General features: G+C 39.1%; 1 protein-coding gene across 1 annotated transcript; it reads right to left on the reverse strand.

Moving 5' to 3' along the window:
- Positions 1-24,784, reverse strand: gabarapl2 (GABA(A) receptor-associated protein like 2). The gene is made up of 4 exons (XM_043706717.1): positions 24,627-24,784; positions 4,771-4,826; positions 3,257-3,429; positions 1-415 (listed from the first exon to the last, which is right to left on the reverse strand). Exons 1-4 carry the CDS (start codon positions 24,658-24,660, stop codon positions 325-327), a joined length of 354 nt encoding a protein of 117 aa, XP_043562652.1. The 5' UTR covers positions 24,661-24,784; the 3' UTR covers positions 1-324.
- Between the last annotated feature and the right edge of the window lie 1,449 nt (positions 24,785-26,233).

Genomic DNA, 26,233 nt, shown 5'->3' on the forward strand with positions numbered 1-26,233 from the left:
TAAATTTTGAGACCTTTATTGTTGGTTAGGTTGTTCCAGCCACCTTATCATTCAATATTTACACAACTTTTCTTAAATATGGGTCTAAAACTAATTAAAAATATCAAACAGCAGACACGTCACAATACTGAGCTGCAAATAAAACTAATTGGTTTATATAATTTAATTTAAACATAATAAACTGAATATATAGAGTGAAACAAATAACAAATGCATTCATGTTCCACACAAGATCATAGTTCAAAAAGATATAGTTTATCTACAGTACAAGTAGGCTTTTCATTGGTGAGCATTAACTGTGGCTGTGAGCTAAAGCACAGACATTTAGAAGCCAAATGTGTTTTCTCCACTATAAGCCACATACAAAAATCCATCTTCATCTTTTTCCTTCTCATACAGTTGGCCCATAGTCAAACTATAAGAAACAACAAACATTGAGCATAATCATAAAATGATATTCTTTTAAATTTTGATGACTGAGAGAACTGCTCAAACATGGTCAATGAATTAAACTATATAATTCCTTCAATATAAAGAAACATCACATGATACATCATGAATAGATACGAGTGAAAGGCAAGGATGATATTGGTTCTCAAGGAGATTAGTCATGGGTTGTGAGGTTTTCTTAAGAAAAAAGTGCAGTTTACAGAGAAACTTCAAGGTTCTGCCACCAAAGGTGTGGCCAAAAGTGACAGATGGTGCACAGGAGGTCAAAATAAGGGAACTGGAGTACTTGAAAACCCAATGTTAGAAGGACTGGAGTTAAGTTATACTGATGGAATAGAGAAAAATTCAGAGAGAAATGTTTGAATGAACAGCAGGATCAGGGAATTAGAAATCTGCAAATTAGTGAGGAGGGTTGTCGGTGCACATCTACATGTGTCTGTCTCTCATTGGGATAGAGGCTGTTTGTTCTTGTATGAATTTGAATGTTGGTTTGATGCAAGGTACATAGAAATTGTTTGATTTGGTCAGCCTGTGTGTTTCTTCAGTTATTTGTAATAGGTAGAGTAGAGGCCATACTCAATTAGCTCACATTTTCAAAAACAGTTCAAAAAATTGCCAATAATTATACGATTCTGCAACTGGGCAGCACTTCTGGAATACACTAATGGTTGCTTGAACAGCAAATGTAAGAATCAAGCTTGTAAAGTGGTTTATTTACACATGCCAGATACAATAAACATTCATTTACAGGAACCTGTTCTCTGCAAAAAAAAGGATTTCAGTTTGCTCCCTGAGCTGAAAGGTTCCTTTTCTGACGTTTCGTCACCATACTAGGTAACATCATCAGTGAGCCTCTAGTGAAGCACTGGTGTTAGTGACCCACTTTCTATTTGTGTTTAGGTTTCCTTGGGTTGGTGATGTCATTTGCTGTTCATTTTCTCAGATGGTGGTAAATAGGGTCCAAGTTGATATGTTCGAAAAAAGAAATATGTTCAACCCTTATGCCTCTTTAGAATTATCCAGGAGCTTTGGGAGCCCATAAGTCCCTATTATTTTCTCTATGGCTTCAGCCAAATAGAATCAGATGGCCAGACACTATACTTTTTTTTCTTGTAGTAAGTTGTGATGGTATGAATTTGGTATTCCAGCATTTATCTCGATGACCGCTAGATGAAAAACTTCAACCTTGTGTCTCTTTTTCAACAATAATTATTTGGTTGTTACATTGGTACCTTAAGCATCATACTAACCTACCAAATACTGAAAATATACTACTGCATGCTCTTGCAGAGGTTTTCTGTACAAATTCAATTTTACATTTGTACTGAATCTATAGATAGCTTACACAGGGGTACAGAAACAGTTAATGGTGGCTGTCTTTTCCCTAGGCTGGAGAAAGTGAGGACTGCAAATGCTGGAGATCAGAGTTGAAAAACATGGTGTTGGAAAAGGACAGCTGATCAGGCAGCATCCGAGAAGCAGGAGAGTCAGGGTGGAGTGGATAGGTGGGAAGGGAGATGGACAGGTACGACAGTTCCAAAAGGCGGTGCTGAGTTAGAGGGTTGGATCTGGAATAAAGGTGAAGGCAGGGGGAATGAGGAAGCTTCATCACTCTCTCCCATTCTGTCAAGGACATGCAAGACCTTGGCCGCCTCCACTGCCAAGCTCCGATGCTTGGAGGAAGAACATCTCATTTTCCACCATGGGACCCTCGAACCACACATGATAAATGTTGATTTCACCAGTTTCCTCATTTGTCCTGCCCACACCTTATCACAGATTCAACCCTCTAACTCAGCACCGCCCTCTTGAACTGTCCATCTCCCTTCCTACCCATCCGCTTCACCCTCCTCTCTGACCTATCACTATCCCCATCCCCCCCCCCGCTACCTTCATCTACCTATCACATTCCCAGCTACCTTCATCCAGCCCCACTCCCTTCCCATTTATTTTCAGCCCCCTTCGATTCCCCCTCATTCCTGATGAGGAGCTCATTTTCAAAACATTGACTCTCCTTCTCCTCAGATGCTACCTGAACGGCTGTGCTTTTCCAACGCCACACTCTTTCGACTTTTCCTTAGGATGTGGGATTTCAAGACTCGGGGGCACATTTTTAAAGTGAGAAGAGAGAGAGATTTAAAAAAAAAGGACGTGAGGGACAAATTCTTTTACGCAGAGGGTGGTTCACATGTGGAATGAACTTCCTGAGGAAGTGGTGGATGTGAGTACAATTACAATGTTGAAAAGACATTGGCTAAGTACAAGAATAGGAAGGGTGTGGAGGAATATGGACTAGGAACAGCAGATGGGACTAGTTTAGTGTGGGATTATGTTTGGCATGGACTGGTTAGACTGAAGGGTTTGTTTCCATCCTGTATGACTATGAATTCAGAAGGAGTAAAGAAATGTAGAGGATATATAAATGAGTAAAAGTTGAATACCAATTATTTTAAATAGCTTAGGTGATGAAACTCAAATGAATTATGAAGATTATCTGGACTTTATACTGTTTATTAAATAGCATTTACGTTCAATTAATTACATGGATAATCTTCAGTAGAGTGTTTAACTGTCATATTGATACTTCTGATACAAGAATAAAATCACATTCATGACTGGATTAACTTAAATAAAAATCAAGGCACTTGCTTATCCCAAGATTAATCCCCTATGATTCAACTTCTCATTTCAATGAAAGTTATTTTAATATTGCATTCACTACACATTTTCCATTTGTTTGAGTAATACTGATTGCTCTCTCAAAACTTGGTTAAGCAAGCTAATTGCAAGTTATTAAACCACTGACCTGGATTGAGGGACTGTTTTATCTACGAAAAGGAAGATGGCTTTCTCAGATGGCAGCTGGATGCGTTTCCGAATAATCCACATGAACTGTGCCACTGTGATATCAGAGGGCACCAAGTACTTTCTTTTGTCGATATCTACTATCTGTGAGCCAGATACCTTCTCCACTATCACCTATTAGAACAAAACAGTTATAAATATATTTCACATTTTGACAGCAAGAATAGATTTTGAACAAAACTTATATTTTGTAGTTTGCTGCTGTTTTAAATTGGTAAAGTATGGACTATCATATTGCGTGGCATGAACACTTTAAGGAACAGCAGCTGTCCTTCCTTTTAGTCCTTCTGTTCTTATGAAATGGGTACTTTTAGAAATTTGGAGAAAATGCCTGTAAATATGCCTGCAACCAGCTCGATTAAAGGACGATAAAGCAACTTGGGCCAAAAGAGAGTACTTTGAAATGCTAACCCGGCCTCCCTCTTTCTACAGGTGCTGCCTGACCTGTCGCCGAGTGTTTTTCAAAACTTTTTATTTGATGCAAATGCTGGGTAGGTACTTAAATGATCCCAAAATGTACATCCCCAATGCCTAAAAATCTTGAGAACAGAGGCGTGCTTAACATCCATCTTTAATACAAAGCTACTGCAACATCTTTCTGGTAAATGTCAAAACCATTTATACCTTCTAAAAGGTGGTCATAAAATATCAAAAAGGTAAACTTAAGTAAGTTTACTTAATATAGTTCAGATATCATTAAAAACAAATGTAATAAATCTGCCAAAGCCAATTCATCATCCTATTTCCTGCTAATAACATGCATAATAGATATCCTGTACATGTAAAGGCACCACTCCATAGTTAGTGCATAGTCAAATAGATAATGTAACAAAATATATAGGTTAAATAAAAGATATTTGCTTCATCAATCAATTTTCTAAATAGTTTAGGTCAATGAATAACACTGTTATTTATTTTGTGGTGTAACCATTTATAATGTTGCCCTCCAGGGGCTAACTTAATCCACACATGGTACAACCTTCACCTGCATCCAAGTACATACTGTAATATCCTGCTTATTGTAAATTTAACCCTCAGTTTAATTTGTACCAATTTACATTTTTTTTATAATGGATTCAGATTTTTAACTAGACTAAGCTGAAGAAAGGGAGTTTAAAGCATTAGAAATCCATATAAATGACTTCAGACAATACATAGAAACTGGTCACAGCCCATTCATCTTGCTGTTCTTTTTATATATTTTTTGGAACTCTTCTTTTTCAAACGTTCATCTGTTTTCCTTTTAGAAGTTATCAATTCTTGTCACTATTTTGTAGCTGTTTCAAGATTTGTCCATGGTTTTATCAAGTATACAAAGCACTTAAGGACTTTTATCTTTGAATGTCGTGTTTGAAAGAGCTCTATATGAAAGTAAGTTTAAATAATTCCTCTTTTTGTCAAAGCAATGCAAAAACAATCATTAAAATCAATACGTTTCATTGCAATTATACTCACTGGTACTCTGTCTGGATATTTAGCTCTAATCTTGGCAGATTCGACACATCTGTGTTCTGTAAGTAAACATCAGTATGAATTGAAAGAAATTATACACACTCATTTACCTCACATTATAATTTCCTCTTACATATTTTCTTATCACTTCTTGATGCTTCTCACTCTCTTGCTGGGTTAAGATTCGACAAAGAGCACTTGATCTCCAATATCTTGACTAAGAGACAATTATTCATGTGTGATCTTCAATAGGCTATCTTTCTGTTGGTCATGTCAGGCCTTGTCCTCACAAAACACCCATGTACACAGTGTTGTTAATATTGATCAACTGGAAACAAGACCAGTACTTTTTTCCTTAATCCAGGTGTGGTGTAATAATTCCTGCTGATACCCTAAATAAATTAACAGAAAACGAGGTTTATACTGGAACTTTACTATTCACGTGGCATTGATATATTGCATTTACCTTAGAATAGTCAGTGCAGGGCCTGGCTTTTGTCTACCAGTTGTCTTCGTTCACAGAGCTGAGAGGTAGAGAACATGTGCTTCCACAATATGTGCACAATAGAAAATGTTTTTATCACATTCCTCTTTCAGTAGCTATGTAGTATCCTCACTATGGTAGTAAAGGCTGCGAGTTTGCAAGATGCAATCGAAACAGTTTTAAGTTACTGCAGTGTATTTTGGGGTACATAGTACACATTGAAGCATTTCACTGGTGGTGATCAGTCAGGTTGCTTAACGAGGATAATGTTTAGATTCTTGTGTGTTAGCAGAGATGTACTTGCATCGGTAAGTGAACAGTATCCCACTGCATTCCTGCCTTGTAGGTAGTGGAAAGACTTTGGGAAATCAGTAGACAAGTTATTCACTGAGGAAACCCCTGTCTTTGACTTGGTCTTGTCGTGACAGAATTAAAGGTTTCTCATTTAGTTAAGTTTTAAATCAATGATAACCACTGGGATTTTAATGATTAGGTGGGAGCAGTTTCAATGAAGGAATCTTTGGGCAAGACTTTTGCCATGGCAGAGACCTTCTCTGCTGAGGTCAAAATGAGATGGAAGATGTCAGAAGTGCAAGCTCTTACACAGGTCCAGCATGTCTCATTGTTGTTGCAGGGGCAGGCCTTACTGCACATATGCACAGTTTGTGGACGCAGCCACTCATTTCAATGATCAGCTGACTCCATTCAAATCAATTTTAGAGTGCCTGGTGTGTGGAAACTGGACAATGGAGATTAGACTGGGCAAGAGCAGGTCTGTTCACAGTGCATTTATTTTGGATAGCCAGGAGAACTCCCTTTAGAAATTGGAGGTACTCCAGTGGACATGATCCTAGGTCACCTTGGATGATGATGAGGAGGGGGAAGTAGGGGGCAGGTGCCATTTGAGATTGTTAACTATGGAGAAGATTGTGCATAAAAGGTTAATATCTTTCTTGGAACTTTCCATTTCCAAGAGCAGAATAAAAGTCAGGATCTTTTTTGTTAGAGATGGTCATTCCTGGTATTTAAACAGTTGCAAATTTTACAGACCTTTCAAACCATGCTCCACATGAGTCTCATTCCACTGCTCCTCATGCAACTCAATCACCAAACCTTTTATGAATTTCTCCCTAATGGGCTTAACTAATATATGTTTCCCCTTAAATGCATCTATGCTGTTCACCTCAGCTATTCTTACCACACTGAAAAACAAATGTCTCTTCTTAACTTGCTTTGAAATTATTAAATGACTTTTATAATCAGGACGTACAGCTTTAGACAACCCACAAGTAGAAACATTTACTTACATATTCCATAGGAAATGCTATCAGGTCACTGCCCAGCCTTCTCCAGTTCAACCCCAGCCTATTCAGCTTTATCTGTATATCCACGAGTTTTATTATAATTTATGTGAATCTTTTTGCCACTTTTTTTTAAAGTGTACTTGAACCAGAATGGTTCAGTGTTCCAAGAGTCATCTAAGCAAAGTTCAATACAAACTTAACATAAATGTTGTGCTTTTTCACTTTAATCCTAGAAATGAACCCGGGTGCCTGGTTTCCTATTTTTCCAATACCATTTGAAGAATATCTAAAATATAAAATATAAAGAATAGGCATGGTAGCAATGAGTACAATTTTCTTGTCGAGTGTTTTAAAAATGCTTCATAAATGCAATTTATTGCTGCATATGGACCTCCATATTCAAATTCATGAAGACTTTCATTTAGCAATTATACATTGTAATATTGCATGTCATTTGTATATTCACATTAACTGCTCTCTTGCCTAACTTTACAAATGACAATTTATATTATTGAACTTATTCTTTCCTTTGTGAAAGTAAAGGGATGGTTCTATTTAGCTTTGATATTTTTAATCAAGCGACATCAGATAAACAACATGCAAGAGAGAAAGAATACCAGATAGAATAATTTAAGAGAGATCACAGACATCAGATAAAACAGTGCACATGAGAGCGAGAGCAAGATAGGGGCTGGTGGAAGAGACAGTGCTAACCAGATAAAGGGAGAGACAGTGGACACCAGGTTGAGAGAGGGATAAACAAGAGGGAAACAGCAGACATTAGACAAAATGTGACAGAACAGATACAAGAAAAAAAAGCATAAGACAGTGAGACAGAAGTTGACACTAGATAAAACAGAATGAGAGAGAGAGAGAGAGAGGACACCAGATAAAATGGTACAAGGAGAAAAAAAAATTGATGAGACATCACAAGAATATCATGATTTGATAGATTGCTGAACAGCTTGTGTTGTTCGGGCTGAGTTGCAACACCAATAATTTTAAAAAAGTATAAATTTCTAAAATAACGAAAGAAAAAAATTTATAGGCACAAGAAAGGACAAAGAATTTCTACTTTCTTCAAGTTCCAGTTTATAGTTAATAGTACAACAGTAAGGTTAAAGCAGTTACTTCTGCTTTAAAAGTTAAAGGAAGAAAAATAACTTTAAAAGTATAAGATTAAGGTATGGCAGGGCAGTGGAATGTCCATCCTGTGGCATGTGAGGGTTATGGACATTTCTCATGACATAGATTAGCTCATGGGCAGGAAGTCTCACTGGTTGCAGAAGCTCGAGTTTTACATTTCAGAGCTCAAGTTGTGGTCAGAGTCACTGAGATGCATCTGTGAAACAAAGAATGTGGGGTGCTGCATTTTGGAAAGGCAAATTAGGGCAGGACTTATACACTTCATGGTAAGGTAATGGGGAATGTTGCTATACAAAGAGAACTTGGAGTGCAGGTTCATAGTTCCTGGAAAGTAGAGTCGCAGATAGATAAGATGATGAAGAAGGCATTTGGTATGCTTACTTTTATTGGTCAATGCATTGAGTATAGGAGTTGAGAGATCATGTTGTGGCTGTACAGGATATTATTTAGGCCACTTTTGGAATACTGCATTCAATTCTGGTCTCCCTGCTTCCAAAGGAAGGATGTTGTGAAACTTGAAAGGGTTCAGAAAAGATTTACAAAGGATGTTGCCAGGGTTGAAGCTTTTGAGCTATATGGAGACTGAATAGGCTGAGGCAATTTTCCCTGGAACATTGGAAGCTGAGGGATGGCTTTATAGAGGTTTATAAAATCATGAGGGGAATGGATAGGGTGAATAGCTAAGGTCTTTTCCTTGAGCAAGAGGTTCAAAACTAGAGGGCATGGACTTAGGGAGAGAGGGAAACATTTAAAAAGGAGCTAAGGGGCAACTTTTTCACACAGAGTGGGTGCTTGTATGGAATAAGCTGCCAGAGGAAGTGGTGAAGGCCGGTACAATTACAACATTTAAAAAAAGGCATCTAGATGGGTATATGAATAGGAAAGATTTAGAGAGATATGGGCCAAGTGCTGGCAAATGGGACTAGATTAGTTTAGGATATCTGGTTGGCATGGACAAGTTGGACTGTAGGGTCTATTTCCATGCTACATGGGTCTATGATTGTACAGAGTTGGCACGTTCAGAGAGGTGGTCACATTGCAGGTTAGGGATAACAGGCAGATAGGGAATGGATAACCATCAGACAGTTCAAGAAAAACAGGCAGGTAGTCCCCAGGGGTCCTGCTTACAAACTATTCTGGATATTGGTAACAGTAATGCATCTTTGAGGAGTGCAACAAGAGCCAAGCTCAAAGTTCTACAACTGCACAGAAGAAGAAGAAACGTGGAAGGACAGTACTGATAAGGGATGCTTTAACTAGTGACACAGACTGCCTGCCAACATGACCCCAGGATGGTGTACTGCTTCACTGGTGTAGAGTCAGGAATGCCAAAGAATGGCTGCAGGATGTTCTTCTGGGGGGGGGGGGGGGGGGGGGGGTCAGCAAAAAGGGGTTTTACTCCACATTAGCACTTAATGACATATGTAGGCAAGAGGATGTGGTCCTGCATTGGAATTTGGGAAACTAAATAGAAAATTAGCAAACAAGATCTCTAAAACTAATCTTCAGTTACTCCCAGTGCTAGGTGCAAGTACAAATATGAGGATAAAGCAGATGAAAACATGGCTAGAAAAATAGTGCAGGATGGAAGACTTTACGATCCTAGGAAATGAGGATCGGCTCTCAAGAGATGCTACCTACACAAGCCACATGGGTTACATCTGAATAGAGCTAGCAATGAGGTCCTTGTAGGATGTTTTACTAGTGCTTTTAGGGAAGGTTTAACTCCACAGCAACATGGGAACCAATATTAGAAGGTACTATCAAGCTACACAAAATGCTGTGAGAGGCAGATAGCACTAAAATAAAGAATAGTACATTAATAAGTGGAATTTGGATTAAGGAAGAAAGTAATAAAATCTAAATTAGTGTTACACTGCAGGAATGTGAATTCACAGAGTATAGTTTGGGGAGTTAGATGTACAGATTCCTGTGGGATTATGCTGGTGTTGAGATAATGGAGATTTACAGCATGGAAACAGACCCTTCGGTCCAACCCGTCCATGCCGACCAGATATCCCAACCCAATCTAGTCCCACCTGCCAGCACACAGCCCATATCCCTCCAAACACTTCCTATTCATATACCCATCCAAATGCCTTTTAAAAGTTGCAATTGTACCAGCTTCCACACTTCCTCTGGCAGCTCATTCCATACACGTACCACCCTCTGTGTGAAAAAGTTGCCCCTTAGGTCTCTTTTATATTTTTCCCCTCTCACCCTAAACCTATGTCCTCCAGTTCTGGACTCCCCCACTCCAGGGAAAAAAACTTTGTCTATTGTTTCCTATCCATGCCCCTCATGATTTTGTAAACCTCTATAAGGTCACCCCTCAACCTCCGATGCTCCAGGGAAAACATGCCTGTTCAGCCTCTCCCTATAGCTCAAATCCTCCTACCCTGGCAACATCCTTGTAAATCTTTTCTGAATCCTTTCAAGTTTCACAACATCTTTCTGATAGGAAGAAGACCAGAATTGCATGCAATATTCCAACAGTGGCCTAACCAATATCCTGTACAGCCACAACATGACCTTCCAACTACTATACTCAATACTCTGACCAATAAAGCATACCAAATAACTTCTTCACTATCTGGTTTAAGGGAAGGCAGGTCTCTGTGTTAAAAATGCCTGGCTACATGTTGTTCAGAGAGGCAAAGGTTCAAAAGAAATGTGGTTCTTTTGGCTCAGGAGAAAGTTGCAATACTGGAGAAAGAGGATGTATCAGAGGATTCAAGGACAGAATCAGTTTCCATACAACTGAGAAATAAGAAGAAGAATACAATTACATTATTTGTTGTGATCTATGAGCTAGCAACTATTGAGAACGATATAGAGACACAAATCTTCAAGGAAATTAGAGAGATGTAAACATCATAGTTATAATCAGATTCTTAATTAGTAGGAGTGAGGGACAAGCGTTCCTAGATTTGTGTTCATGAGATTTCCAACAGTTGAAAGTATCTAGCCAACAATAAAGGAAGTATTGCTAGATGAGGTTCTTGGGAATGAGGTGGGCCTAGTCAATTAAGTGACCCGTGGGAGGATAGTTAAGGGACAGTGATCATCGTGTCATATGACTAATGGTGATGGTGAAAACTGACATTGGTCAACGTGAGTAATCAACAGGAGAGCTGATTTAAGTGAGACTAGAACAGAGCTGGGCAGGATCGACTGGAACCAAAGGTTTGACAGGAAAAACAGTAGGTGCACTATGGGCTATCTTCAAAGAGGAGATGATTTGGGCAGAGTCAAGATCTTTGCCCTCAAAAGGGAAGGTAGGAAAAACAAATTCAGAATTTCCTGCATTATAAGAGTGATAGAAATTAAAAAAAATTGTTTCTTGTTATTACAAGTTCCTGTTAATTCTTGTTATTACACTTGTTATTACAAGTGTCATGTAGTAAATACAATTGAGAACCAAGCTGAGTACAGGAGATTATGAAGCAGAGGTATTATTAACAAAAAAGGTTAGCGGCTAACGTAAAGGGAAATCCCAAAGCCTTTTACAAATACATCAGTAACTAAATTGTGGTAAAAGGAGGGCTGGAAAGATCAGGGATTTGTACAGAGAGGCAAGAGGCATGGCTGAGATGTTAAATTAATATTTTGCTTCTGTTTTTACTTACGAGGCAGATGCTGACCAGACCATGGTGACAAGAGGAGGAAACTCAGTCAATAGAAGGGTTTAAAATGGAGAAGAAGTAGATATGAGTAAGCTATCAGTACTTGAAGTTGATGAGATGTATCCAGAATCTTGAAAGAGGTGACAGTAGGAATTACAAGAGAAGTGGCAATAATTTTTCAAACTTCCCTGGGTTTGGGGATGGTGCTGGAGGATTGGAGAATTGCAAACATTGCACACTTGCTCAAAAAATGTTGTAAAGATTCCTTTGTAATTGCTGGGCCTTAGTTTAACTTTGGTTAAGTGTGGTTAACTTTGGTAAATAGTGTTTAACTGAATTCCTCACGTTTCTTGCATACATGAACTTACAAAAGATATTTGGTACAGTGCAACACAACAAACTTGAGGGAATTTATGGAAATAACAGGAATCAAAGGGACCATAGCAACATTGATCCAAAATTCGCTGAGGGATAAGAAACAGATGATTAATCGGTATTTTTCTTGCTGGAAGATGATTTGGAGTTAAGTTCTCTAGGGGTCAGTATTGAGCTGTTTGTAGCTATATGATCTAGGTCTTAGTATGCAGGGGATGATTTCAAAGTTTGTGGATACAGAATGTGGAACTTGAAAATTGTAAACTGTGAAGAGAACAGTGTAGAACTTCAAAAGACATTGACACATTGGTGGAATAGACAGCTAGGGGGTGGATGAAGTTGAATGTAGAGAAGTAGGAGATAAAATGCATTGCTACAAAGCGCACGGACAGACTGTATAAAATAAATGTACTATTTTAAATGGTGTGCAGGAGCAGAGGAACTTGAGAGTGTATATTGTGAAAGGTGGTTGGACAGATAAAGAGAACTGTTAATAAAACATACAGAATTCTAAGCTTTTTTAATAGAAGAATAGTTTAAGAGGCAAGTGTAAACCTCAGGTGGAATAACATGGAATTTATTCAGGTGGGTTATTATTTACAGTTCTGAGTTTACAGTTCCTCAAAATAGAGAAAAATGTGAATGCATTGGAAAGCGTACAGAAAAAGCTTATGACAATGTTTCAAGGAATGAGGCACTTCAATTAGGAAAACAGATTGGAGAGGTTGGGCGATTTCTCTTGCAGTGAAGGTGAGAAAGTTTTCACAATTATGAGATGCCTTTACAGAGTTGATAGGGAGAAACTGTTCCTGCATGTTAAAGGTCAGAGAATGAAAAGGCACAATTTTAAAGTGTTTTGCAAAGATATAAATGCGATATGAGGAAAAAAACTCTTTTCATAAAGCAAGTACTTAGGGATCTGGAATGTACTGCCTGGAAGTGTGGTGCAGGCAGGATCAATTGAGGCATTCAAGAGGGCTTTGTTTCTATTTAAATAATCATTCAATGTGCAGGGCATTGGGGAAAAGGCAGGTGAGAGGCACCAAGTTAAAAAGATCAGAGAGTCTGTACAGTCACAATGGTCCAAACGGGCTCCTTTCACACCAAAACAACTCTGTGATTCTGTGAAAGGCTAACTTGAATTAAAGAGGAGCTCTGACAGAATGAAATGTAATTTATATTATTAACAGTGTACTTACATTGGAGTTTCTATGTTAAATGATGCAATTCTATGTGGCATTGATGGTAAGTACTGTATCGTTAATTAATGATTATTAAAGAGGGAAAAAGTGAGGACTGCAGATGCTGGAGATCAGAGCTGAAAAATGTGTTGCTGGAAAAGTGCAGCAGGTCAGGCAGCATCCAAAGAGCAGGAGAATCGACGTTTCAGGTATAAGCTTATGCCTGAAACGTCGATTCTCCAGCTCCTTGGATGCTGCCTGACCTGTTATGCTTTTCCAGCAAATGATTATTAAAGAGTCCAAATTTTGCAGGAGTAGTGGCTATCATCAACGAGCCACTGCCCTGGAATCTGTACCTCCATCATCACAGATTCGAGTGGCTGGTGGAGGGGAAGGCCATAGCCGTGAGGGTGACTAGAGTCAGGGATGTGCTGGGTGGCAGAAGCAACTCCAGCCCAATTGTTTATTTTCCAGTGCTGTGGAGTCTGTGGATCAAATATATATTGGCTGTGGACAATTGCACCTGTTTTTCAGTAATTTGAAAAATCTTTCATTGTGCTTTTAGTTACGCTTCTGCCCCTTGCTCCTGATCTTTGAGAATCTGGTGAGGACATGCATGGACAGGTTGGTGGTCTTCTCATGGTCTGCTCTGGAGCCGAGCCAAATTGGCTATTAACAGCACCAGGCAGCAGTCTGTGGAGGGGGGGGGGGGGATTTCTGCTGACCATCTCCCCCTCTTCCATAACTACGTTCATGCCCAGGTGCACTGCCTTCAGAGAGAGGTGGGAACAATGCAGGGAATACAATGCTTTATTTCCCCCCCACTCCATTCTGATTTAGCCTCTGCCTGGTCTCCTGATCACTCCCCCCACCCCTCTGCCAGCTTTGATGGCTTGCACTGCCCATATAGTTTACATCCAAAGCTCATTCAATTGGCCACATGGGCAATTTAGTGGTGGTGGTTCATACTTAAAAACAAAAGGAAAATGTTGTGGTGATTTGGTGGTGGATAAAGCATTTGCTTTTGTGTGACAGCACTTCCGGATGTAAAAACATATATATGTTCCTCAGACTACAGTGAAATGTAATACTCAATGTTTACATGAACAGAGGTTTATGTTGGAGTTTCTGTGTTAAATCATGCTATTGTGTACGGAATTGATGCAAAGTACAGTAAGAGTTTACTGAAGATTCTGAATTTTGGCAAATGATGCAACCACATTGAGGTGGTATTCCTACACTGTTTGGCGTTCAAACTATAGGTACTAAAACCAATGTTGCAGTTTATAAAGGTTTGATGTTTTGTCTTGATACATGGTTATCCAAGAGTCTAAATTGTGCATCAAGCCAACAAGAAACTTCAAATGCAAAAGTAAATGTGTGCTTTTCACCATCACATTTGTATGTAAAATAATAACTCATGTCCTACATGTTCTGTCCAAATGCAGATCCTTGATCTACTGTCTGCTTAAGCTTCCTCTGATATATTTCCTTGGAGCTTTTGTCAGTGTGGTTTGTCTTTGCCTTCAGCTCTCAAGGACTGTAAGTATACCTTAGCTGGAATGAGAATCAAATCCACACCAGATCTAGGCAAATGACTTATGGCTTTCCATAACAACCAAAACTCATTAATATAGTGACTTTGATACAATGAAATATCCCAATGGCTCTTCCTCGAATAAATATAATGATGTGGAGGTGCCAATGTTGGACTGGAGTGAACAAAGTTAAAAATCACACAACAACAGGTTATAGTCTATCAGCTACCTGATGAAGGAGTAGTGCTCCTTTCGAACAAACCCGTTGGACTATAATCTTGTGTTGTGTGATTTTTAACTGAATACACTTACCACTGAGCTACATAAGGAGATATTGGATGGTGAAAAACAGCTAGATTTTAAGGAGCAGGGGGAGAGCATTTAAATATTAGGGACACGCAAATGAGAAAACTTGAGAGACAGCACAATACTTACATTGTGGGAAGTTGCAGAGAAAAAAAGAGGCAAAGCTATGGAGAGAAGTTCTTTTCTCTTTATTTCTCATCTGAAATCCCAATATAGAATCATAGAGTGATAGAGATGTACAGCATGGAAACAGACCCTTCAGTCCAACCTGTCCATGCCGACCAGATATCCCAACCCAATCTAGTCCCGACTGCCAGCACCTCGCCCAGATCTCACCAAACCCCTCCTATTCATATACCCATCCAAATGTCTCTAAAATGTTGCAATTGTACCAGCCTCCACTACTTCCTCTGGCAGCTCATTCCATACACGTACCACCCTCTGCGTGAAACGTTGTCCCTTAGGTCTCTTTTATATCGTTTCCTTCTCACCTTAAACCTGTGCCCTCTAGTTCTGGACTCCCCGAGCCCAGGAAAAAGACTTTGTCTATTTATCCTACCCATGCCCCTCATAATTTTGTAAACCTCTAAGGTCACCCCTCATCCTCCGACCCTCCAGGGAAAACAGACCCAGCCTGTTCATCCTCTCCCTATAGCTCAAATCCTCCAACCCTGGCAACATCCTTGTAAATCTTTTCTGAACCCTTTCAAGTTTCACAACATCTTTCCGATAGGAAGGAGACCAGAACTGCATGCAATATTCCAACAGTGGCCTAACCAATGTCCTGTACAGCTGCAACATGACCTCCCAACTCCTGTACTCAATACTCTGACCAATAAAGGAAAGCATACCAAGCACCTTCTTCACTATCCTATCTACCTGCGACTCCACTTTCAAGGAGCTATGAACCTGCACTCCAAGGTCGCTTTGTTCAGCAACACTCCCTAGGACCTTACCATTAAGTGTATAAGTCCTGCTAAGATTTGCTTTCCCAAAATGCAGCACCTCGCATTTATCTGAATTAAACTCCATCTGCCACTTCTCAGCCCAATGGCCCATCTGGTCAAGCTTGAATAAGTCATAAATAATGAGAAATAGGACAAACCAGACTAATAATAATTCACTGAAAATAGGAAAGTGCAACAAGAATGGTAACATCATGAATACATTGCACTGAATTGATTAAACTCAAATATAAATTACAAATAAACAGATTTTCCATAACTCCATTATCATATGTGAAAATACTGCTGTTACAATAATTAGCAGGTGCTTATATTTTTAGGGCTGTAGTAGGAGGGGAATTTACCTTTTTAAAATAAGCATACTTGCCTTTTTCATGGTATGTGTGGAAGGTACACTGAATGTACTTACTTCTCATTTCTGCAGGCTAAAGTATGATTGCAAATTATACAGTGTTTTGTGCTTAATCCTCATCAACACAAGTTCAGTCTCAATGTTTAATTTTCAAATATTATTTTTCTTATAATATATAAAGAGAGGCAGCAAAGTAGTGGTAATAATATCAGTTTTGTTTTCATTTGTGGGACACAGGAGTTGCTGGTTGGCAGCATTTATTGGTCCTCCCTAGAAGGTAGTGCTGAGCTGCCTTCTTAAACTGCTGAAGTTCACTTGCTGTAGGGTAGGCCCACAATGCCGATTGCGAGGGACTTTGACCCAGTGACACTTAAGGAATGGTGATATTTCCAAGTCTGGATGGTGAGTAGCTGGGAGGGCAACATGCAGGTGGTGGGGTTCCCATGTATCCACTGCCCTTGTCCTTCGAGATAGAAAGTGGTCATGGATTTGGAAGGTGCTGTCTAAGGATCTTTGGTGAATTTCTGCCTTGCACCTTGTAGATAATACACACCGTTGCTACTGAGTGATGTTGTTGGAGGGAATGAATGTTTGTGGATGTAGTGTCAATCAAGCAGGCTGCTTTATCCTGAATTGTGTAAAACTCCTTAAGTGTTGTTGGAGCTGCATCGAATTGTGTATTCCATCACACTCCTGACTTGTAATGATAGAAAGGATTTGGGGAGTCAGAAGGGGAGATACTTGCTGTAGTATTCCTAGCTTTTGACTTGCTCTTGTAGCCATTGTGTTTATATGGTGGGTCCAGTTGAGTTTCTGGTTCTTAGTAACCCCAAGGATGTTGCTAGTGGAAGATTCATTGATGGGTGACACCACTGAATGTCAAGGGGTGGTGGTCATTTTTTTTTCCTTATTGGAGATGATATTAGCCTGCCATTTATCAAGCATGAATGTTACTTGGCACTTGTCAGTTCAAGCCTGGATATTGCCACATCTTGTTGCATTTGAACATGGACTGCTTTAGTACCTGAGGAGATGTCAAGGGTAGTAAACATTGTGCAATCATCAGCAAACCTTCCCACTTCTGATCTTATGATGGAAGAAAGGCCATCAATGAAGTCGTTGAAAATGGTTGAGCCTAGGAACCTCTGCAGAGATGTCCTGGGAGTGAGATGACTGACCTCCAATCACCACAACCATTTTCCCATGTGCCAGGTATGACTCCAACCTGCAGAGAGTTTGGCCCAATACCCACTGATTCCAGATTTGCTAAGGCTCCTTATTGCCATAATCAATTAAATGTGGTCTTGATGTCAAAGGCTGTCGCTCTCACCTCACCTCTGTAATCCAGCTCTTTTGTCCATGTTTGAACCAAGGCTGTAATGAGGTCAGGAGCTAAGTGAACCTGAGTGGAACCCAAATTGGGCATCACTGAGCAGGTGCTGCTTGATAGCACTGTTGATGACCTTCCATTACTTTATTAATGATTAAGAATAGACTGACTGGACAGTAATTGGCCGGGTTGGATTTGTCCTGCATTTTGTGTATAGGATGTACCAATTTTCCACGTTGATGGGTAGATGCCAATGTTGTAACTGTACTAGAAGAGATAGGCTAGGGAAGCGACAATTTCTGGAGCGCAAGTCTTCAGTACTGTTGCTAGAATGTTGCCAGGACCCATAGCCTTTGCATTATCCTATGCCTCCAACCGTTTCTTGATGTGAACTGAATCGAATTGACTGAAGATAATGGATTATCAATCCAGTAGCCCAGGCCAATGCTCTTCAGACATGGCTTCAAATTCCACCACCAACAGATGTTGAAATATGAATAAAATAAAAAAGTTTGGAAAAATGGAGATTGTCATTTAAAAAACCCATCTTAGGAGAGGAAACCTGCTGTCCTCACCTGGCTTACATGTGAGACTGGACCCATGGCGTTATGGTTAACTTCACAATCCTCTGGATAATTAGTGATGGTAATAAATGCTGGCCTTAGCAGAAATGTGCACATTCCATGAATGAATTATGTTATATCTTTAACTTTATATTGAATTTCATGTCTTGTTTTTGTTCCTTCAGCAATGTAACTAATTATTCATGTGGCTAACAAGAAAACCAAATATTATATAGGTAAAAATGGATGATTTGTGCCCATAATTTGATTTGTTTTCTTCTGATTTAGTATCAGATTTCATTTGAAGGGGAAAAGTCTAAATTCACATATTGCAATGTAGGTCTGCTCACTAATGAATAATTATAAGACCATAAGACATAGGAGCGGAAGTAAGGCCATTCAGCCCATCGAGTCCACTCCGCCATTCAATCATGGCTGATGGGCATGTCAACTCCACCTACCCGCATTCTCCCCGTAGCGCTTAATTCCTTGTGACATCAAGAATTTATCAATTTCTGCCTTGAAGACATTTAGCGTCCCAGCCTCCACTGCACTCTGTGGCAATGAATTCCACAGGCCCACCACTCTCTGGCTGAAGAAATGTCTCCGCATTTCTGTTCTGAATTTACCCCCTCTAATTCTAAGGCTGTGTTCACGGGTCCTAGTCTCCTCACCTAACGGAAACAATTTCCTAGCGTCCACCCTTTCCAAGCCATGTATTATCTTGTAAGTTTCTATTAGATCTCCCCTTACTCTTCTAAACCCCAATGAATACAATCCCAGGATCCTCAGCCGTTCCTCGTATGTTAGACCTCATATGTTACAACAATGGATAAAGAGAAACGACAAATCATGCAGTACTCCCAGTCTCAAATGCGAGAAGTCTCTATTTGCCATCTTCAATTCATTGGATGACGGGAGAGAGTTTGTAGCAGTTGAATCACTGGATTTATTATCCAGAGGCTCAACTAAAGTTCTGGAGCATAGGTTCAGCACAGCAATTCATCTCAGTAAATCATCAGCATGAAAACATAAATGATTGTTATAAAAACCTATCTTGCTAGGTAGGTCCTCCAGGGAAGGAAATCTGGCATTCTTAACTTGTCTGGCTTACATGTGACTCCAGACTCATTGCAGTGTGGCTGCTTCTTAACCCTCTGAAATGGCCGAGCAAGCAAGGGCAATTAGAGCTGGACAATGAATATTAGCCTCATTAAAGACATCAACATCTCATGAAAGAACATAAAAAAAGCACGAGATAGTGAATGGCACAAGGTCAAGGCAATCTAAGCAGCCATCTTCTGATAGATCCCCTCAAGCTTTGTAGCAAATCAATGGAATGGAAAAGTACTTAAAATGATCTTCTATAGTGTTATGGCTGAAAATCACTGCGGTACTATTAGCAGTTCGGCATTTAACATATTTCATGGATTTCCACTTTCTGATATATCAATAGCAGCAGAGTCTCTAAATATCTTAATATTGTGCTAAAATGTATCACCATTGATTATCACACTGATAAAAACAACCGTTAGTATTACGTATGCTAATACTGTCACCTAATTCTAAGCTCAATGAAATGACGTAAGAAGAAAGGACAAATTGTGTTTATATTGTGCCTTAAATTTAACATGGCTTTATGGATAGAAAGAAAATGATCATCAACCAATAGTTAAAAACTTTGAGGATTGATTGAAGTTATGGTCATAAGTTTTATGGAGGATTTTAAATGTGGAGAGCAAAGAGGAGACAGATTTAGTGAAGGTGTGGAAAAGGCAAGATCAAGATATTGAAAAATGCTAACACCAAAGGCAGTGGAGGACATGGTGACATGCAGGTAATTAGTGTTGTACATTTAGGTTAAACCAGCAGAGGACATTACACTAATGGGAAAGGGTGAAAACAGAAAAAACAGAAGCACTAGTAGATCATGTGGCTTCTCAAGTCCGCTCCACAACTCAACATCATCATAGCTAATATTCTACCCCAACTTCACTTTCCTGTCCACTCCCCACATCTCCAAGAGACTAAAAGACTTTCACTCAACTTTGAATATACTCAACAACACAGCATGCAAAACATGCTGGGAAAACAATTTCAAAGATTCACAACACTAAGGTGAAAACATTTTTTGTCTTAGCTCTGAATGATCCATTCATTATCCTGAGACCATGAAACTCTAGAGAGTATAGGTCCAAATTTATTCAGCCTCTCATCAGAAGCAATGTATTGAATCTCCTCCAAGGCAAGCATACTCTTCCTTGAACATGGATGCAAAGACTGCACATAGTTCTCCAAGAGTACACCAAAGTCCTTTAGAATAGTATCAAGAATTCCTTATATTTGTGCTTGAATGCCCTTGCAATAAGAGACTGCTTTCTTAATCCTAAAGAGAATGTGGAATTGAAAGAAATTAATGTTAGTAAGAAGACCATACTTGAGATATTAATTGGGGTAAAGGTGATAAATTCCAGGACCTGATGGTTTTCATCCCAGAATGTTGAAGGAGATGACTACAAAGAGATGCATTGTTGATTTCTTCCAAAATTTTACAGATTCTGCAATTAATCCTGGAGAAAGGAAGGCAACAAATGCCACCCCACTATTTAAGGGAATGAGATAGAAAATAGGGAACGACAGATCTGTTAGAATTACATGAGTGGTAGGAAGAAAATAGAATCTATTATAAAGGATGGGAAAAACAGACATTTCGTTGATAATGATTTGGTCGAGTACATTCAGATTAATGTGCAAATGGGGATTTGAGTTTGATGAACTTGAAATTTTTTTGACAATGTTACGAACAAAATTGATAAAAGAGAGCTGATGGACATGGTATATTTAGCTTTTCAGAAGACTTTTGATAAAGTCACTCATAAGAAGCTGGTTTGAAAAATTAAAACACATGAGACAGGACATAATGTACTGGCAAGAATTAATGATTAGCTGGCAGAAAACAGAGTAGGAATAAATGGGTCATTCTCGAATTGGCACGTTATGACTTAGTTGGGTATTATAAAGTTCAGTACTTGGGTTGGAGCTATTCATAATATTATCAATATTTGGAGGTAGGGACCAAATGTAATAATTCCAAGTTTGTGGATGTTACAAAGAAGGAATAGGAGTTGTGGGGAAAATGTAAAACAAGTAAGAGATTGGGATGCGTAAATGTTCAAAACGTCCTAAGTTTCATTGTTGACAAGTTACTGAAAGTTAACATGCAGGTGAAGCAAACTATCAGAAGGTTAATGGAATTTTAGCATTTATTGCAAGAGGATGAGAGTACATGAGCACTGAAATCTTGCTTCAGTTATATAGGAGAAAGTGAGGAATGCAGATGCTGGAGATCAGAGCTGAAAACATGTTGCTGGAAAAGCGCAGCAGGTCAGACAGCATCCAAGGAGCAGGCATGCCCGAAACGTCGATTCTCCTGCTCCTTGGATGCTGCCTGACCTGCTGCGCTTTTCCAGCAACATGTTTTCAGCTCAGTTATATAGGACTTTGGTTAAACTGCCTTTGAGTACAGTGTGCCACTTCTATCTCAGGAAAAATATTACAGCCACAAAGGGACTGCAATGAAGCTTCACCAGACTTACTGTTGGGATGATGGCACTGTCCTATGAAGAGAGACTGAGTAAACTGGGCTTGTATTCTCTAGACTTTCAAAGAATGAGAGGTGGAACATTACAAAATATTTGAAGGGGTAGACAGGGCAGATGTAGGTAAGATGTTTTCCCTGGTTGGGGAGTCTAGAACCAGGGGCCACAATTTAAAAATAAGGTGGATACTACTTAGGTTACGATGAGTAGAATTTGTTTTACTCAGACGGCCGTGGACTGTTGGAATTCTCTAGCAGAGGGCAATAGAAGATAAATATTCTAAAGATAGAGATTGATAGGTTTCTGATTACCAGTGGTGTACAGGGTTTAGGGGTGAGTTGAGTAAAAATCATTGAAGTATTCCATTAATCATGATCATGCTGAATGCTGAGGTAGGTTTGAAAGATTGAATGGCCTAATCCTGTTCCTATGTTCTTAACTGCTTGTTTTACCTATAGTTTAACTTTGTGCACACATACCCATATTTCTCTGAACATCAATATTTAGAAGTTTTACATTCTTAAAATATTCTGCTTTTGTTGTTATCAGTGTGAATAACCTCATACTTCCTTTGCTGCTTACGCACAAACTATCCGCAACTCTTGATAACCTCTTTGGTTCCTCTTTTCAATTTATGTTCCCGTAGAATAATATATCACAGTTTGCTAAGATAGTAAGTGTCCTTTTCAAAGTCACTAGCATAGCCAGAAAATAGCCAAGGCTTCAGCCCAACCCTTAGAGTACTCCACCAGATGTACTCTGCCAACTTGAAAAAAATCCTCAATTATCACCTAGTTTCCCATCTGTTAACCAATCTTACATCTACACTAATATGTTAACACCAACTCCATGAGTGCACCTGACATACTAAACATTTATATGGCACCTTACTGAATTCTTTTTCAAAATCCAAGTATACTATATCTACTGAATCTCTTTAATTTTCCCTAGCAGTTATGTCTCCCAAAACTAAAAAATTCTCTTTCATAAAACAATATTGATTTTGTCTGATCAAACTATAATTTCTAAGTACATTTCTAAGATTTTATTAATCATATATTGCCACTTTTCTGATATTAATGTCAGATTAACTGGTCTGTCATTTCCGTTATCTCTCACCCTTGCTTCAAAACCTGTGGTGTTACATGAGGACTGTGAACCTTGCAAACAAGTGTCAAAAACTTTAATTCACTGTGATAGAAATTGGGAGTCTGTGGAAGGGAGCAAAGATTTGAGCAGAGTATTTAATATGGATGTTGGAAATCTGAAATAAAAACAGAAAATGCTTCAGATATTCAGCATATCTGGCAGTATCTGTAGATGGCATAACAAAGTTACTGTTACTGATGTGGCCACTCATTAGAACACGACGTATGTATGGTTCAGATTGTGGATTAAATTTAGTATTTAACAAAGGAACAATTAGAGAAATGAAGTCTGGAGCGGAAGACATGAATAGGAAATTCAGTGAAGGTGGGGAAAGGACTAAGATGTTAAGTGTTGTGGAAGTTAACTACTGGTACAATTTACTTGAGGAGGAGGATTGAATATACTGTTAGCAATATTAATAATTCAGCATCCTCGCAAATTTTGCAAATATTAGTTTATCATCAATAAACCTGAGCTCACCTACCTCTTAACTCATGCTAAATCCTATTTTCCTATTACAATGATTTACATTGGCACATGCTCAATCAACAATTTTAAGATTCTCATCCTTGCTTTCTAATGCCCCTATTATCAGGACCATCATTATTTCTGTAATCCTCCAAGATATCTGTGCTCATCTCATTCTGGGTTCTTACACATCCATTTCCTTAACTGCTCCACCACTTGTGGCCATTCAATCAGCATGGGCCCCAAGCTCTGATGTACACTTTCTACAGCCTTCTGCCTCTCTACCTTGATTCCCTCCTATAAGATACTCCTTAAAAGTCCTTCATGGGCAGCACGGTGGCAAGCACTGGTGCCTCACAGCGCCAGAGACCCGGGTTCAATTCCCACTTCAGGCAACTGTCTGTGTGGAGTTTGCATATTCTCTCCGTGTCTGCGTGGGTTTCCTCCCACAGTCCAAAGATGCGCAGGTTAGGTGAATTGGACATGCTAAATTGCCCATAGTGTTAGTTGAAGGGGTAAATGTAGGGGAATGGGTCTGGGTGGGTTGCTGTTCGGAGGGTTGGTGTGGACTTGTTGGCTGAAGGACCTGTTTCCACACTGTAAGTAATCAAACCAAATCAAAACAGACTGCTTTGGCCAAGCTTTTGTATCTGGTTTAACAGCACCTATGTACCTCAGTATATTTTGTTTCATTATGATTCTATGAATTGCCTTGAAACATTCAAATTTGTTTTAAAAATGCTCTATAAATAAAAAAGTATTCTAATTTTGACAATGAGTAGGTAGGCTTTAGAATTTGAAATCAACCTGGATCCTTTGAACTGAGCTTAAACAAAGAGCCAAGGTGAATATAAAGACTCCTGTTTGTGACGGCAAAAAAAACTGTCCTGCATACACACGTGCCAACACTTACAAAAACCCAATTTACCAAAACCAGATTGACTCAATATATCTAACGGTGCATTTGTACATCAAACTGCTATTTCCAAATAACAATTATACAAGGCAGACAACTACCACACTTAAATGGTACTTCACTTTTGTAACGTTAGGTGATCAAGATCATTATATAAATTATATGAAGTTTGAAGTTGGTGTGATGTTTGATAGAAAGGCTATTCACATTAAAAGGTAAGGGTTGGGCCAGCTGGCTCTGCTTTCTGTGGATAAATAAATAATGTACAGTATTGTGTTATCTAAATATAGAAATTACACTGCAAAATAGGTTTTAACGTGCGACTGTCTTACTATAGCATTGATTACGTAGACACACTGGATGTAATATTCTAGTGTTGAGTAAATCATTACCTAGTTCTAAAATTTTCAAAAGACGCAACAATTTACACACCCTAAAACAAAAACAAACAGCAGGCCAATGAGGAAAACTGCGCAGGTCAAGACTAGGCCCTGAAGATGTTTAAGGCAACCCAGCAGAAATGGGCTCGTGTAACTGAATCTCCAAACCAAACTCACCTAATGAATGGTCTTCTTTAAACATCCATTTCATGTTGCCCGCTGTATAAAAGTATCTCTTGACTAAAAAGAAACAAAACGCTGCAACAACGTAACTCACTGACACTGCGCGATATCAAGCTCAGGGAATGTACTGTCGGTCTCAACTATTCGCTATTGAAAGGCGGGGGAGGAAAGAATGACAATGATTCAAGCGAGAATGCCGAAAGATTTCTGACAGCCAGCACGCATCGTGCAAATTAAAGTATTCGTTTCCGTGGTTTCTGGTTTGTATTATTGAATAGTAGTTCGAAATGATCCATTTTTTTTTGTTCTAATCGAATAAATTCAGAGCTTTGATGTATCCCTTATAATGCTATGGTTTGTTCTGAAAGGTTAGTTCAGCCATCAGATTACAGCATTTATAATTTTAAAAAGGAAACATTTTCTATATTTATTTTTTTTTGACATGGGTTCCAGATTGAGCGAAAATGTAAGCAATACAACTGGCAGGGTACACTTTGTCAACCACCTCTTGTGTGCAGTGCTGGAGTTGACATTGTCCTCAGTTGCTCCAAATTAGTGGTGAAATTCTTGAACCTCAGTAGTCCACCTTCTTAGTACGAGTGCCCTCCTCGGCCAGTGCTCAAGACAATTAAATCTCAATCTGTGGTATTGGAGTTGTATATGGGCCAAAGGTTAACAATGAACAACAACTTTTACTTTTGTAAAGCCAAAACATCCCAAGATATTTCACAAAGGCATCATAAACAAAATATAACACTGCATCATGTAATGAAATATCAGGCCGGATGACCAAAAGCTTGTTCAAAGTGTTGCTTTTAAGATATGACTTAAAGGAGGAATGTAACGGTGAGAGGTGAAGAGGCTAAAGGAAATTCTATGTTTAGGCTCCAGGCAATTGATGGCAAGATAATTAGAAGTGGAGTGACTAAGATAGGGAATGGGAATTGGAATTAGGAGTATTTAGACATCTCGTATGGTTGGAAGGAGGGGCAATAAGGTAAAGCCAGGCTGTGGAAAGATTTGTAAACAATTATGAGAATTTTAAACGGAGTCCTTTTTTAACTGAGAGCCAGTACAAGTAAATGATTACAAGGGTGACAGGTGAAATACTTCTGTTGAGAGCTAGAACTTTAATTGTTAGGGAATTTTGGAATCAAACTTCAAAACTGAAATCTCAAATATAGTCTGTAAAGTGACTAAGGCAAGAAAATCACCATGGGTGTGAAGAGTGAGGCTCAGTGATGACAAAACAAAAAGAAAATCAGAGGTAAGGGGAAAGAGATAGAGATTAAAAATGAAGAAAAATTGTGCTCATGCCGATCTCAGGTTGATAATACAATTGAATAGCAGGCTGATTTTATGCTGCCATCAGAAGTTCATCAAGGCAGCAGTTGACCAAGTAGTGTTCTAGGCCCAGCCACATTCAGCTGCTTCATTGATTACCTTCCTCCCATTGTAAGGTCAAAACTGAGGATGTGTGCATTCATCAGCAAAATGTTCAACCCCATTCACAACTCTGCAGATTGTAAAGCAGCCAAGGTTGATATGCCACATGACCTGAACAATATGGAGACTTGGGCTGATAGGTCGCAAGGGTCATG

Source organism: Chiloscyllium plagiosum, chromosome 17 (genome assembly GCF_004010195.1).
Source record: "Chiloscyllium plagiosum isolate BGI_BamShark_2017 chromosome 17, ASM401019v2, whole genome shotgun sequence".
NCBI classification, from domain to species: Eukaryota; Metazoa; Chordata; class Chondrichthyes; order Orectolobiformes; family Hemiscylliidae; genus Chiloscyllium; species Chiloscyllium plagiosum.

Coding starts and splice junctions, on each gene's coding strand:
- gabarapl2 (XM_043706717.1), bottom strand. CDS start 24,660: ATGAAATGGATGTTTAAAGAAGACCATTCATTAG. Junction 4,827..24,626: donor TAAAGAAGACCATTCATTAG/GTGAGTTTGGTT, acceptor GTTTACTTACAG/AACACAGATGTGTCGAATCT. Junction 416..3,256: donor AAAACAGTCCCTCAATCCAG/GTCAGTGGTTTA, acceptor TGTTTCTTATAG/TTTGACTATGGGCCAACTGT.